Source organism: Acipenser ruthenus, chromosome 29 (genome assembly GCF_902713425.1).
Source record: "Acipenser ruthenus chromosome 29, fAciRut3.2 maternal haplotype, whole genome shotgun sequence".
Lineage (NCBI taxonomy): Eukaryota > Metazoa > Chordata > Actinopteri > Acipenseriformes > Acipenseridae > Acipenser > Acipenser ruthenus.
The window spans coordinates 17,089,726-17,102,191 of NC_081217.1; the positions used below are offsets into that span (position 1 = coordinate 17,089,726).

Genomic DNA, 12,466 nt, shown 5'->3' on the forward strand with positions numbered 1-12,466 from the left:
AGCACTGAGCCAGGGAGAGACACTGGGACACATTTACATGAATACATTAAATTACTGTCTGTTTTTTATGTCAGAGTTGCAGAATGAGAAACAAACAACCTGGGAGTGCTCAAACGAATATTTTACAGTTTGCATCTAATATTTAATTCCTGTTTAAACTGCGATCCCGTGTGATCTGTATGATTCTCTGCTTTGTTATTTGCCGCAATTGCTAAATGACTTCTGAAAAGACTCCTCAAAGACTGATGGTGGGGAAGCGAGGTAAGAGAAGGTATGCGCTGTGCCCATAGCTGAAGCATTGTGCATCAGTGGTATAGCCACAATCGGCTTTTTCAGAAGCACTTCCTTTCAGGGATAGTTAGTAAGCATGGCAAATAATAATCTAAGCAAAAATAACAATTATTTAAATCGATATTAAAGAGTATTAGGAACACCTCGATGATATAACGCAGCCCTTTAAAATACTGCATTCATTTCCAAGTAATACCTGGGAATAAAAATGACTGTGCTGTGAATTTTAGGAATGTCATTGGAATAAAAACAAAACAGGAGTAATCTTTTATCAGGAAGGCACCAGCTCATTGTTGTGTGCTCCTCAGGAGAAGGAGAAGAGCAAGACAGGGAAGAAGTCGGTGAGATCGGGGGAGATAGAGTCGGGAGAGCTGGCCGCTCCAGAGAGATACATGGAGGAGGAGGCTGCCATGGTAAGGAGGTCAAAACTACAGGGGCTCAGGCTGGGTCTCTCCAGCCAGCCACACACACACAATCCACAGCACACTGGGGCTGCAACTGTTATGTCAAAGAACGGGGCTTATTCAGTCCAGGATTATTATACATGTGTAGGGTTTGATCCAGGTGGGACCAGGGTTAGCACTCCTGTGCCTCTTTAAGAAACAAACAGCACCCTGATTTAGTGCATCATCTCTTGGTGTCCTGGGTTGTAAACTCCCTCTTTTTTATTTCTCTCGCTCAGCTGGGCACCCCCCTGGAGATCGGGGTTCAACTGAGCCCCCGGCAGTTTGACAAGTACGGGGCGGCACTGGGGGAGGTACTGAACGAGATGCTGGAGGAAGGGGGGAAAGGTGAGGCTTACTGGGAATACTGGGAGAGGGGGCTGCTGTCAGAAACGTCTAGCACCGGTCTGAAGGAGGTTATACTGGTTTTAGGAACTGGCTAGCTATGCTGATTCAAGGAAATGAAAAATACAAATGAGTTGTTCAGGTGGCTGGAACCAGAAATCAAACCAGTACCCAGCTGTGCATGCTTGTGTTGTTAATGCATGCTTTGCATATGTAAGTGCCAGCGATACCCTGAGGCACTTCACCTGCATGCCACAGCCAGATCTAACATGTGCACCTTTCCTTCTTCTGCCAGCTCAATAAGGACCAGAGCTTTAGAACCACTCCAGATGGGTTCCTGTGACATCGTCTGCAGATCGGCAGCAAGAAGAATCTAAAAAATTCAAAATAAATTATTTTAATAAAAGCATATATATATTCAGTGCACTTTTCTGTGTTTTGAAAACAATAAACAGGAATTTAACAGTAAACCGTTTTGCCTTGTCATTCTTTGGTATAAAATGTGTTTGCTTTTTAGGTAAACATTTTAATTACATGGAGAACATATTGGTTTTAATAGACAGTAGGTGGTGCATGATTTGTCCAGTAACATGTCCCGCCTCAGGTGTAGTGTTATACTGGGAATTATTTGTATCCATTTGCTATTTCCTCATTGTTCAATATAGTTTCAGTATATTTAAAAGGAACCTGTTTTCTTGTTCTTCTTCTGGTTAATCTATATACCTCCATTTCCCTCAGCCTCGTCTCCATTTTCCTTCTCTGCTCCTCATATTTCTCACACTTTCCATCTTCATGTTTCCCCAGTCTTAATAGATGTTCATTTAAAGAACTCTGCCCAATCCTTAACCTATCCAACGCTCTTTCCTTCCCAATTCTTTGTTCACCCAACTGTTATTCACCTCTTTCTGGATATTATGATAAAACCTTCCTTTTATGCTTTCATCCCATCTCTTCTGCCATTTTTTTACTATCATTTTTTTCACATAGCCTCCCATTTCCTGCGATCCCAGAGGAATCACCACATCAGTTTCCTCTCTTTTTAACCCACTTTTTGCTGCCAGATCTACCATCTCGTTGCCCAGAATGCCAGAGTGACCAGGAATCCAAACTAAAATCACTTCGATCCCCATTATTGCACATTCCTTATATTGTTGCATTATTTCAAACATGATATCTCTTCTATTAGTAAACTCCCCTTTTAATGCAATAAGTACACTTAAAGAATCTGAAAATATGACTGCTTTTTTAGGCTTTATTTCAGCTATTTTAACTATTGCAAATAGTATAGCTACCATTTCTTTTTTATATATATATATTTTTTTTTCAAAATTTAGTCGTTGCCAATTTTTTTTTTACCCCAGTTTTCTCCCCAATTTAGCATGCCCAATTATTATCTGTATTCTCGGCTCACCGCTCGCAAACCCCCCGCCGACACAGGAAACGGCGGCTGGAGCACATGTCCTCCAGAACGTGCTCCTGCCAAGCCGTCATTTTTCACACTGCAGATCCACAGCGATGCCACCAGACCTATAGTGCCGGAGGATAACACAGATCTGGCAGCTCCACTGCAGAACCACAGGCGCCCTATCGGCCCCAGGGGTCGCTGATGCGCGGTGAGCCGTGGATTCCCCTGCCGACCTAAGCCCTCCCTACCCGGGCAGCGCTCAGCCAATTGTAAGCCGCCTCCTAGGAACTCCCGGTCACGGTCGGCTGTGACATAGCCTGGATTCGAACCTGCGATCTCCAGGCTATAGGGCACATCTTGCACTCCACGCGGAGAGCCTTTACTGGATGCGCCACTCGGGAGCCCCCTATAGCTACCATTTCTGCAACATATACTGATAAATGGTCTGTTATCCTCGCTATTTTACAGATCTCTAATTCTGGGATATAACATGCCATCGCCACTCTTCCTGTTTTTGGATCCTTGGATCTGCATATATACATAGTGCCTCCATACTCTTCTCCTCTACAAAAAGCTTGACTCTTTCTTTTCAGTTCCATTTTTTCCCCTCCTTTCTTCACTTGCTCACTCAATTCTTTACAAGTTTGGTTTTTCCATCAACCATCTCGTAACACATTTATATTAACATTCTTTACCAACTTCAGATTTTCCATTCCCAATTCCTTTATCCATTTTTGCATCCAATACCCCAACGTGCCCCCATTTGTTTCCCAACTCTCCTTTTTATAGTGATTAATCCACCTATCTTCCATGCTTTTCCGAGGAGGAAATTCTGAATGCAGAGAGTTAGCCTTTATCCAATATTTTATACTTAGCCATTTTCTCCTTAGTTCCAATGGCATCTCATTTATTAAACCTGCATAGCATTTATTGGAGCAGATTTCATAGCTCCTATACACACCCTTATTGCTTTGCAAATTATCCAATTTTCCCACCTTACTTTTACAAGTTCCCACTAGAATCTGACTTCCATAATCTATTACACTCCTAATTAACCCTCTGTATATCAGCATCATACTAGTTTGATTTGCTCCCCAACTCGTCCCTGAAATACTTCTTAGAATATTTATCCTTCCTTTACATTTATCTATTATAGAATTTATTTGTTTTTCCCAAGTTAATTTTTTATCAAACCACACTCCCAAGTATTTAAATTCCTCCACCTCTTTAAGAGTCTTATCTTGGTATAATAAATTTAACTTCTCCTGCTCTCTTCTTATTTGTGAAAATAATAGCACTTCTGTTTTTGTTACTGATATTTTAAAGCCCCATTTATTTGACCACTTTTCCAAATTATTCATTGCCTCCTGCAATTCCCTCCTAACTATTTCAATGTGTTTATTCCTTTTATAAATAACCCCATCATCAGCAAACAGACCTACAGGTACTTTTGATCCTACTAAAATATCCTCAGCTAAATCACTTATCATTATATTAAATAGCAAAGGGCTGATAACACTTCCTTGAGGAGTTCCATTTTTCATCTCAAATCTTTCAGAGAACTTCCCCTTCATTTTAACTTCAAATCCTCTTTCCTTCAGAAACATTTTCTTGTTCTTACCTCATCGACTAGGCCCGCACTTTAATTTGCCCTCCCCAACATGGCGTCGCTGCGCGCCCACATTGACCCCTCGAAACTTCCGCCTAAGATTTCCAATCATGGCTTCTACTTTAGACGATGAGGAACTTCGGAGGGAGCTGAAATCTTTCGGGTTCTATCCGGGTCCAATCTCAGACAGCACCAGGAAGCTTTACCTCAACAAACTCAAGAAGCTCGGGTCAGAAAACTGCAGTAAATCGAGGTTTGCCAGAACCCAGAGATCCCACAAGCATGGACTGAGCTCCAGCAACAGCAACATCGCGAGCAGTCCGCAGCATCAAACCCAACACAGCCACAGGCATGACAGCCTGAGACTGCGGGAGAAGAGTGCCAGCCCCAGCCACCGATACCGGACTCCAAGTTTCAACCAGCAGGACAGCGACGAATCCGACGATTATGAAGCGTATTCCCACTATGGCCCGCCGGCTGCACACACGAACCAGTTCACCTCGTACACAAAGGAGGATTTGCAGAAGCGATGCGACAGCACGGTGAAGCAGAACGTGTTTCTGGATCGCCAGCTCTCTCGGGTTCTGTTTACATGCACCCTGGTTCTGTCCGCCGTCCTGATTTGGCTGGTCTATGTGAAAACCGTGGGTCTGGGGCAAAACGAAGATGTGAAAAATAATAGTAAGTACAGTTTAAAATAATGCCCTGCGGTAATATAAACGTTAGTTTCAGTGTAAGTGTATGCGGTCGTGCAATGCAAGTGTACCGTGCTTCTGTCCATTAACATTTAAAATAGTAGCATACTTAGGTGACCAGATTTGTAAGTGTGGGACAGTATGGGAATATTGTGAATCCCTTCCAAGCTATGGGGAAGCTGTAGGGTTTTATTTTAACTGGGAATGTGTGATCTGATATCATATTGAAAGTGAAGGCGGAGGCTCCTGGTGATATTCACAGTGGACTCTACTTTCAAAAACTTTTTTTGAGAATAAATTATCCTGTTGTCTTTCGTAATTTCATTTCTACACAAGAAGTATAGTTATTACATTACACAGTACCAATTCAATAACAGAAAATACCAAGATTCTCAATTCACCATCTACTTTATTGCTGATACTGCTGCAAAGCTAGACGGTTTTCTGCCTAAGAAACCTTCTCTCTGATTTTCACTTTCCATTTCTCTCTCTCTCTCTCTCTGCTATCCTCCAGTGTCCAATCTGCAAACCAGGCCCTTCCTGTATGAAAACATTACATATCTCAATACTAAATGGTTATTTAAGAGAATCCATTTTTCAAAATACAGTATTTAATTTCTTACTATTTAATATGCCGTGGTATTTGTCCTGTATTTTTTTCCTATTGTGGTTTCTGCTTGGATTGTGCTGTGATTAATAGATACAAGCACATTTGTTTTCAGCCACTTTCTACTATTAAATATTACTATTAAAGATGGTGACGTGTTACATATCTTTTGACTGTGTGCAATAAATGAAGCCCACTGCATCACCCAGAAGCTTCCCCACCTTTTCACAAATCATGTTTATGGTTGCAGAAGCAGGATTTTCCTTCTGAAGTAGTTAAGTATGGAAAATAGTAATCCAGGTAGGCAAACCGTTTAAGTTTCTCCAAAGAGTTGTATTTCCAAATCCCCTTTTAACATGCTGATGGCATCACTGAGAATAGAAACCAGCAGACGATTTGCACGGTGCTGTGCCGTCGTTTTCTTAATGCTGCTGCTCATTCAACGATCTGATAGTAACACACCAGCCTGCATTAAAATACAAGTTGTGTTACTGGCACGATGATGCACGGGGGAGGGCAGGGATCGGGACGAAGTGAGCGTCCCAAGAAAAGTTCTGGGGACACTGGGACAAGTGTTCCAAAAGTGGGACTGTCCAGTCCAAAACGGGACGTCTGGTCACTTTAAGCACACTTGACCACACAGCAGGTAAGCAGATTCATGCATTACAGTGAGCCGTTAAATTTGTTTTTTTGATGAATATTATTTTCTTCTTCTTCTCAGTTAAAATGCTTCCTGTGGACTGCAAGGGGAAAACCGACACAGTAAGTTTTCGAAACTACCCTGGGATAGTTAATGAAACCGTTTCAGTGGCTTATACTAAAAAAAATAATAATAATAATAATCAGAGCTGTAACAAGTCACCAAAATTGGGAGTCGAGTCATTGGGGAGTAAAGACTCGAGTCACCGATCCAACTTTGTAGATCTGGTGTCCATAAATAAATAGATAAATAACATACAACCATACATACATACATACATTAAATAAAGAGAGACTAGTGAGCACCAAATACTTCCCAAATTATTTACTTTTCAAGCTTTCACTAGGCAACATTTTACTCAGAAACGTTTTCCATACATTCATTACTTTTATTTGTGTGCTAACAAAACCTGAAAAATAACTCCTAATCAGTGCTTTTTCTGCTGTGCTGTTTAATTTGCCCTAGCATTATTCATTCAGATTCTAATTTTTGCCGTTGAAAAAAAATAAAAATCTACCAGTGTAAATTAGTGGCAGTTACCGGTGCTATGTTTTGAATGCAGTTTATTCATATTGTCGCTTTACAGTGCTGGCAGGATGCAGCCTGCTTGTTTCTCTCCCGGTCAACTGTATAATTATTAAAAGCGAACTCCACCACCACATGTACTTTGTACTCTCCATGTTGTTGTTTTGTTTTTTTTTGTGTCTGTGACAAAACTCAGAAATCGCTATTTTCCTCTGAATGTTCTGTGATCAGTGATCAGAAATCTGTCTTTGCTTCCCTCCTACACATTTTGATTCCCGGGCTCCCTGCTGCTTGTGACGCTATGATCACAGAATGATGCTATAGGCTAGAAAGGAGTTTTCTATTTCCTTAGCAATGGTCTTAACAACCATGGCAGGAACCTGTTTATGTGCAAAATGACAAGATAATGAAAATGAAATAAGTATGTTATTGAGTAAATCATAAAGACAATGATTGGAGTCAGATGGAGACTTTTTTGTGTGAGTCGAGTCACATCTTTTGAGCAGGGAGTCGAGTCTTTGCTTGCACGTACTCGAGTCAAGTCGAGTCATTACAACTCTGATAATAATACCAAATATGCAAAGATTTCATTCTACATACTTTGCTGCTCTGCAGTGTTGAATGGAGTTCTCTTTCCTATACTACTAGAGCGCTCTGCAGTGTTGAGTGGAGTTCTCTTTCCTGTACTACTAGAGCGCTCTGCAGTGTTGAGTGGAGATCTCTATCCTATACTACTAGAGAGATCTGCAGTGTTGAGAGTGGAGTTCTCTTTCCTATACTACTAGAGCGCTCTGCAGTGTTGAGAGTGGAGTTCTCTTTCCTATACTACTAGAGCGCTCTGCAGTGTTGAGAGTGGAGTTCTCTTTCCTATACTACTAGAGCGCTCTGCAGTGTTGAGAGGAAATAAAGTTAAAAGAAGCAACTCAGAACAGTCCCTGCTCATGCATACCTGCGGCGAGTTCTTACTATGATTCTAATGATCATATGTTTTTTGTTTTTTTTTATTGGTAAAATGGGAGCACAGGTGACAGGACAATGCACCCTTTGTCCAGCTTGTCTTGTAACCCCCCCTGTTTTCTCTCCCTCCAGTACTGCAGAGCTGAGGAACACAAGGTGCACATGCAGCTGCTGTCTGAGCTGTACAGCTTCCTCGCCAAGGTGGCAGGTGGGTACAGGGCTGTCTACCATGGGGACCCTACCGCTGCCATGGGATTTAAGAGTGGTACCCACTCGGGGCTCGTTCAGTTCTCCCCAGTCCAGGACCTTGTCCTCAGTATTGCACTGAGCAGTCCCAAGCCTTGTGGCAAACAGCTGTAATTGTTTCATTGACCCAACGTGTTTCCAGTTGGAAACATAGCCCTGGTTTGGAGTGGACTGAAAGAGCGACAGTGCAGTGCCATGGTCATGTGCTGTATACTGGAGAGAACTTTGTAATCTACAACAGAGTGTGTATACTGGACCCCAGAGCCAGAATGCAAACAAACAGATACATTCTTCTGAAATGTCATGTTTTTAGAGTTCTCCCCGTGAGGGGAGTGTCAGTTGGTTGTGATTATGTTATTGTTATTGAAAGCTATATTGTTAACGTTGTTGTTGTTGTTGTTATTAATGATAGTACATTATATTATTTTTTTCTTTCCAGGTGACTTTGAGTGTGGGAATCCATCAGAACTCAAGAGTAAATGTGTTTCTGTTGATGATGCCAAAAGTTATTTAGCCGTGAGTCGTTTTTTCCTATCCTCTGTGTGTTTAATCTTGAGTGGGGTAAACTTTTTTTTTTTTAAATCTAAAATGGTGTGCTCTATGACTTCTGATAGCAGACGTGGTTTGTTCTGGTTTTCAGCACGTTTTTGATAAGGGCACTGTGGTGTTCTTGTTGTGTTTAGTTGCTTGTGCAAACATGCACCTGAATTAAAGCCATGTTCTTGACTCTGTTAGATTTTAAACAGGGGCTACACGGACCGCTTTGAAGCAGCTCTTCAGATGATCATTCAGAGCAGGCGAGACCTGGGCATCCGGTGAGTTCTGCACCTTCCCTAAGGTAGCGTCAGGCAGTGCAAGGCTGATGCCATTCCCAGAACCTACCTTTGAGATTCCACTGGTGTCAGACTGCCAGTGTGGACCTTTCATCTGTAATCTCAAGACTGTAAATAAAAGCATTTCTTACATGACCAAACAAAACAGCACACACATAAGATACAAAAGAAGAGAGAAAATCCATTCTATTTTTTATTTTTATTATTAAATATTTGATTACTTTAGCCTCTGTCTTCAGTATAACAACACGTAGCAGAGATTGAGCGAGGGCAGTGCTGCAGTGTGGGAGTGATGCTGAACTGTGCCTCTGTGTGCAGGGTGGTGGAGCCAGGCCATGCCCCCGGGACAGTGCGGTGCCTGGAGTCCAGTCAGCCCCAGATGGGACTCGTGTGCCGCTTCAGCAGGGCTGTCTTCACCGTCATGAGCAGGATGTTCATATTCGTCCTTGGTGAGCATCATGCTTCAGTGTTTAATAAAGAACTGAACAATTTACAGTCGTAGATGAACCTCTGCTAAGGGGCTGGGGTAAATTCCTGTTTAGGAATAGACTTTTTTAACGTTCATGTGGAATGTACAGAGGTCCTGTCATGAGAGCGATATCTGCAAAACATGTGCGAAAGGACTCTGGAGTGCATATGGAATTGTATACGGTCTTAAACTGCAACACAGCGCTGCTTTCCAGTGCATTGTAATACAGTCCAGTAACTGCTGTGCCCCTGTGTCTGGCAGCTCTAGGGGTGCTGTGGGGGGTCCTGATCCTGCTGCGCTACCGCTGGAGGAGGCTGCAGGAGGAGGAGCAGGCCATGTACGAGCTGGTGAAGAGGATCATAGGTAGGGGGGTGCTCGGGGGTGGGCACGTTATTCAAGGGTACATGTCTTGTAAATCTTGTAAACGTGGCGCACGGTGTATTCCTTCAGTGAGAGCTGTGCTTCTGTGTCTCTGTCTGTCTGCAGGGGAGGTCCGGGATCACTATAAAGACTGGGATCAGGGTCTGGAGCCCATTCCCTATGTACCCATCCCTCACGTGCGGGACTCCCTCATCCCACCACAGAACAGGCAAGTAACTCCTGCATAACCCAAACGCTCAGTCACAGAATCAGAGCAAAGGCTGCCAAACACTGGACCTGCTCTGTCATTACAACTCGTATTCCGTGTCGCGTGGAAGCTGATTGCACGCCAAACGCATCAGCGAGCTCCTACAAGATGAATACATTCAAAACTCTACTGCTGCATGAAGGTCAGGTGTCCTTTGAATAAATGGATCAAAGCGTAATTTCTATTGCAAAATCAGTGCATCACAATTATAAGACAATTGCGGTCTTGGTTTTAAAGCTACGTTAGGAAATAACTATATTATTCCAACTAGGTACTTGAGCCAGTTAAGAGTCAGTTAACTAATTCATTACCTGGCTGGAATAAATATGTGGAGTGGATTTTGAGGGACAGGATTGGGATCCACGGCTCTAGACACACTTACTCAGAAAGGCGTGTTTCCATTAGAGCTCTCTTTTTGTGTGATCCAGGAGGCGCATGAGGCGGATTTGGGACCGGGCTGTGGAGTTCCTGTCCTCGAATGAGTCTCGTATCCGCACAGAGACGCACCGCATTGCCGGGGAGGATTTCCTGGTGTGGCGCTGGACCCAGCCCGTGGAGCTGTCCGACTCCAGCTAGGGGGCCTGGACACACCCCCACCCCAGCTGGACACAGGACTTTTATACAGGGTGTTCCTCCAAAATACATTGCTTTCTGCGGTACAGTGCAAGAAGAATCTGTTCAATACAATTTGTTATTATTATTATTATTATTATTATTATTATTATTATTATTATTATTATTATTATTATTATTATTATTATTATTATTGTTGTTGTTGTTGTTCTAATTGAGTCTTGCAATTGAGCTGAGGTGAGGATCATTATTGCACTGGGAGCTCTGTCAGGGAGGCTCCTGTGCTTTCCTGGGTCTGTGGAGAGTGACCTGATCAGAGTCTCTCTGAGACTAGTACAGTCCCCTTTGCAGCACTGGTTCAGAGACAAGGCTGGACCATGTTTTCCTTTCTAACAAGATCCTAAATGCACAATTCATTCCAGGGCTAGAAACTCCAGTAGACCTGCACACAGTCCTGGGTTTCAGCACTTCCCTCAGTTGATTGTATTATTGAAATGATCCAGAGCCAGGAGTTTGAGTAATCGTGCCCCTCTTCAGTAGACTCTCCCTCCCCCTATAGGTGCAGACTGCAGATTCAGGTGAGACTAATGGGGAGTGATCAGGTCAGAGCAGATTTAGCAGGAGGCTGTGCTACCCTTTCACTCCAGTGCACATTTGCACCACTTTTAAAATAGTTTGTATTAATTGTTTTCTTTAGATCAGACAGTTTAAAGATGTTTTAATGTGTCTGCACACTGGATCAGATGTTGACTTTAGTCCGTGTGTTCTGTTAGAATGATTTTAACCTTAACTATTACATTGTTGCACATCCTCATTTAATGTTGCAACGTTGTGCCTGTGATTAGGACTTCTTATTCCCAATTTCCAAATAGTTCCCTTTTGCATGTCTTTAAAGTTTTGGGGTTGTATGACTCGTTAGGGGGTGGGAGTTAAACCACATTGCACCGTGGATGTCGTTTTCATTGTGTGTCCACCACTGCAAAGTTGCCTCTGTTTTTCTTTTGTAAATATCCTAGTAAGAAATATCCAGGAACACTAACGTAACTGCTTCAGCCTAAACACTGGTTGTTTCTTGAGCATCAGGATAATGTTAAAACGTTTTTCTCCTTGTTCAAAAAATGACTGCAAACAGAACAAAAGTTATATTGTACTAACACGGTGTGTGCTGAGTGCTGTACTTGCATTCTGCTTATTTGTATTTGTGTTTGTGCAATTCATGTCGGCCAAATACAGACATATTTTGTTATGACAAATAGTGCATCTACTCCAGGAATGGAAATACGGCTTCCGTTGCTTAGCAGTTTGATCCAATCCTGGTTTTACTATGAGCTTGATAAGACGCACCTGTGTGTGTTACCTACACACTGGGGACCTGGAGTGGGTGAGACAGCTATGCAATAGGAGCCTTGCTTCCAACCCTGTACCCATGCACTGTAAACAACACAGGGAGTCGGCTTGATAGCATTACACACAAAGACTCTTCAGAGAGAATAACATACATTTGGGAGGTTCCACTGCTAAATTAAGGGAAAGCAGTGAAAAGAAATATTCAATAAATACAAAGTTTTAAATAACAAAAATAAAAATGTAATTGCCCCAGTGGTAGATATTATTTCTTCATTTGAAATGAAATGCATACATGTTTTAAACAAGAAAAAATACGGAGGAATTCAAACTCAAAGCATCTGGAATCAAATTTGCTTTAGTATACTTTTCAAAGCATTACAATCAAACCGCTTTTAACAATATTCCCTTTAAAAAAAAAAAATGTAAATACATTTTAAAAAAGCATCTGCATGTAGTGCAGAGAGGTTTCAGAGATTTGATGACATTGTGAAATGAAGCTAAATAAAGAGATATTTGAAAATAAAAACTTTCCACATGTCTCGTTGTCCTTCTTTGTGAATAAGGACTCCTGCACAGCCTTGCATTGGAGGTTCCAGTGTAGCATTGTGATGTCACGTGTTCCAGTCGTAGAGCAGCTTACCATGCAAAGGGGCCACTTGGGGCCACTGTTGGTTCAGTATTGGCGTGGGTGTTGATGCAGCTCACTTGCACCCTGCCCTTTGAAGGTGCATCTCCTGTGTTCGGGCTCCTGGTACACATTGGTGTGGCACACCCCCTCCGTCTCTATTTCTGA

At 42.4% G+C, this 12,466-nt stretch overlaps 1 protein-coding gene across 1 annotated transcript; it reads left to right on the top strand.

The window, feature by feature from the left end:
- Positions 1-4,125: 4,125 nt before the first annotated feature.
- Positions 4,126-12,204, top strand: LOC117433588 (LEM domain-containing protein 2-like). Its single transcript, XM_059003405.1, has 9 exons — positions 4,126-4,774; positions 6,117-6,157; positions 7,710-7,785; positions 8,263-8,339; positions 8,559-8,638; positions 8,975-9,105; positions 9,387-9,488; positions 9,612-9,714; positions 10,182-12,204. Exons 1-9 carry the CDS (start codon positions 4,204-4,206, stop codon positions 10,327-10,329), a joined length of 1,329 nt encoding a protein of 442 aa, XP_058859388.1. The 5' UTR covers positions 4,126-4,203; the 3' UTR covers positions 10,330-12,204.
- Positions 12,205-12,466: the final 262 nt, after the last annotated feature.

Excerpts from the sequence above, each read along its gene's own strand:
- LOC117433588 (XM_059003405.1), top strand. The coding sequence starts at position 4,204 with ATGGCTTCTACTTTAGACGATGAGGAACTTCGGAGGGAGCTGAAATCT. Across the intron at positions 7,786-8,262 it reads CTTCCTCGCCAAGGTGGCAG|GTGACTTTGAGTGTGGGAAT; the intron begins GTGGGTACAGGG and ends TTTTCTTTCCAG. Across the intron at positions 9,489-9,611 it reads GCTGGTGAAGAGGATCATAG|GGGAGGTCCGGGATCACTAT; the intron begins GTAGGGGGGTGC and ends GTCTGTCTGCAG.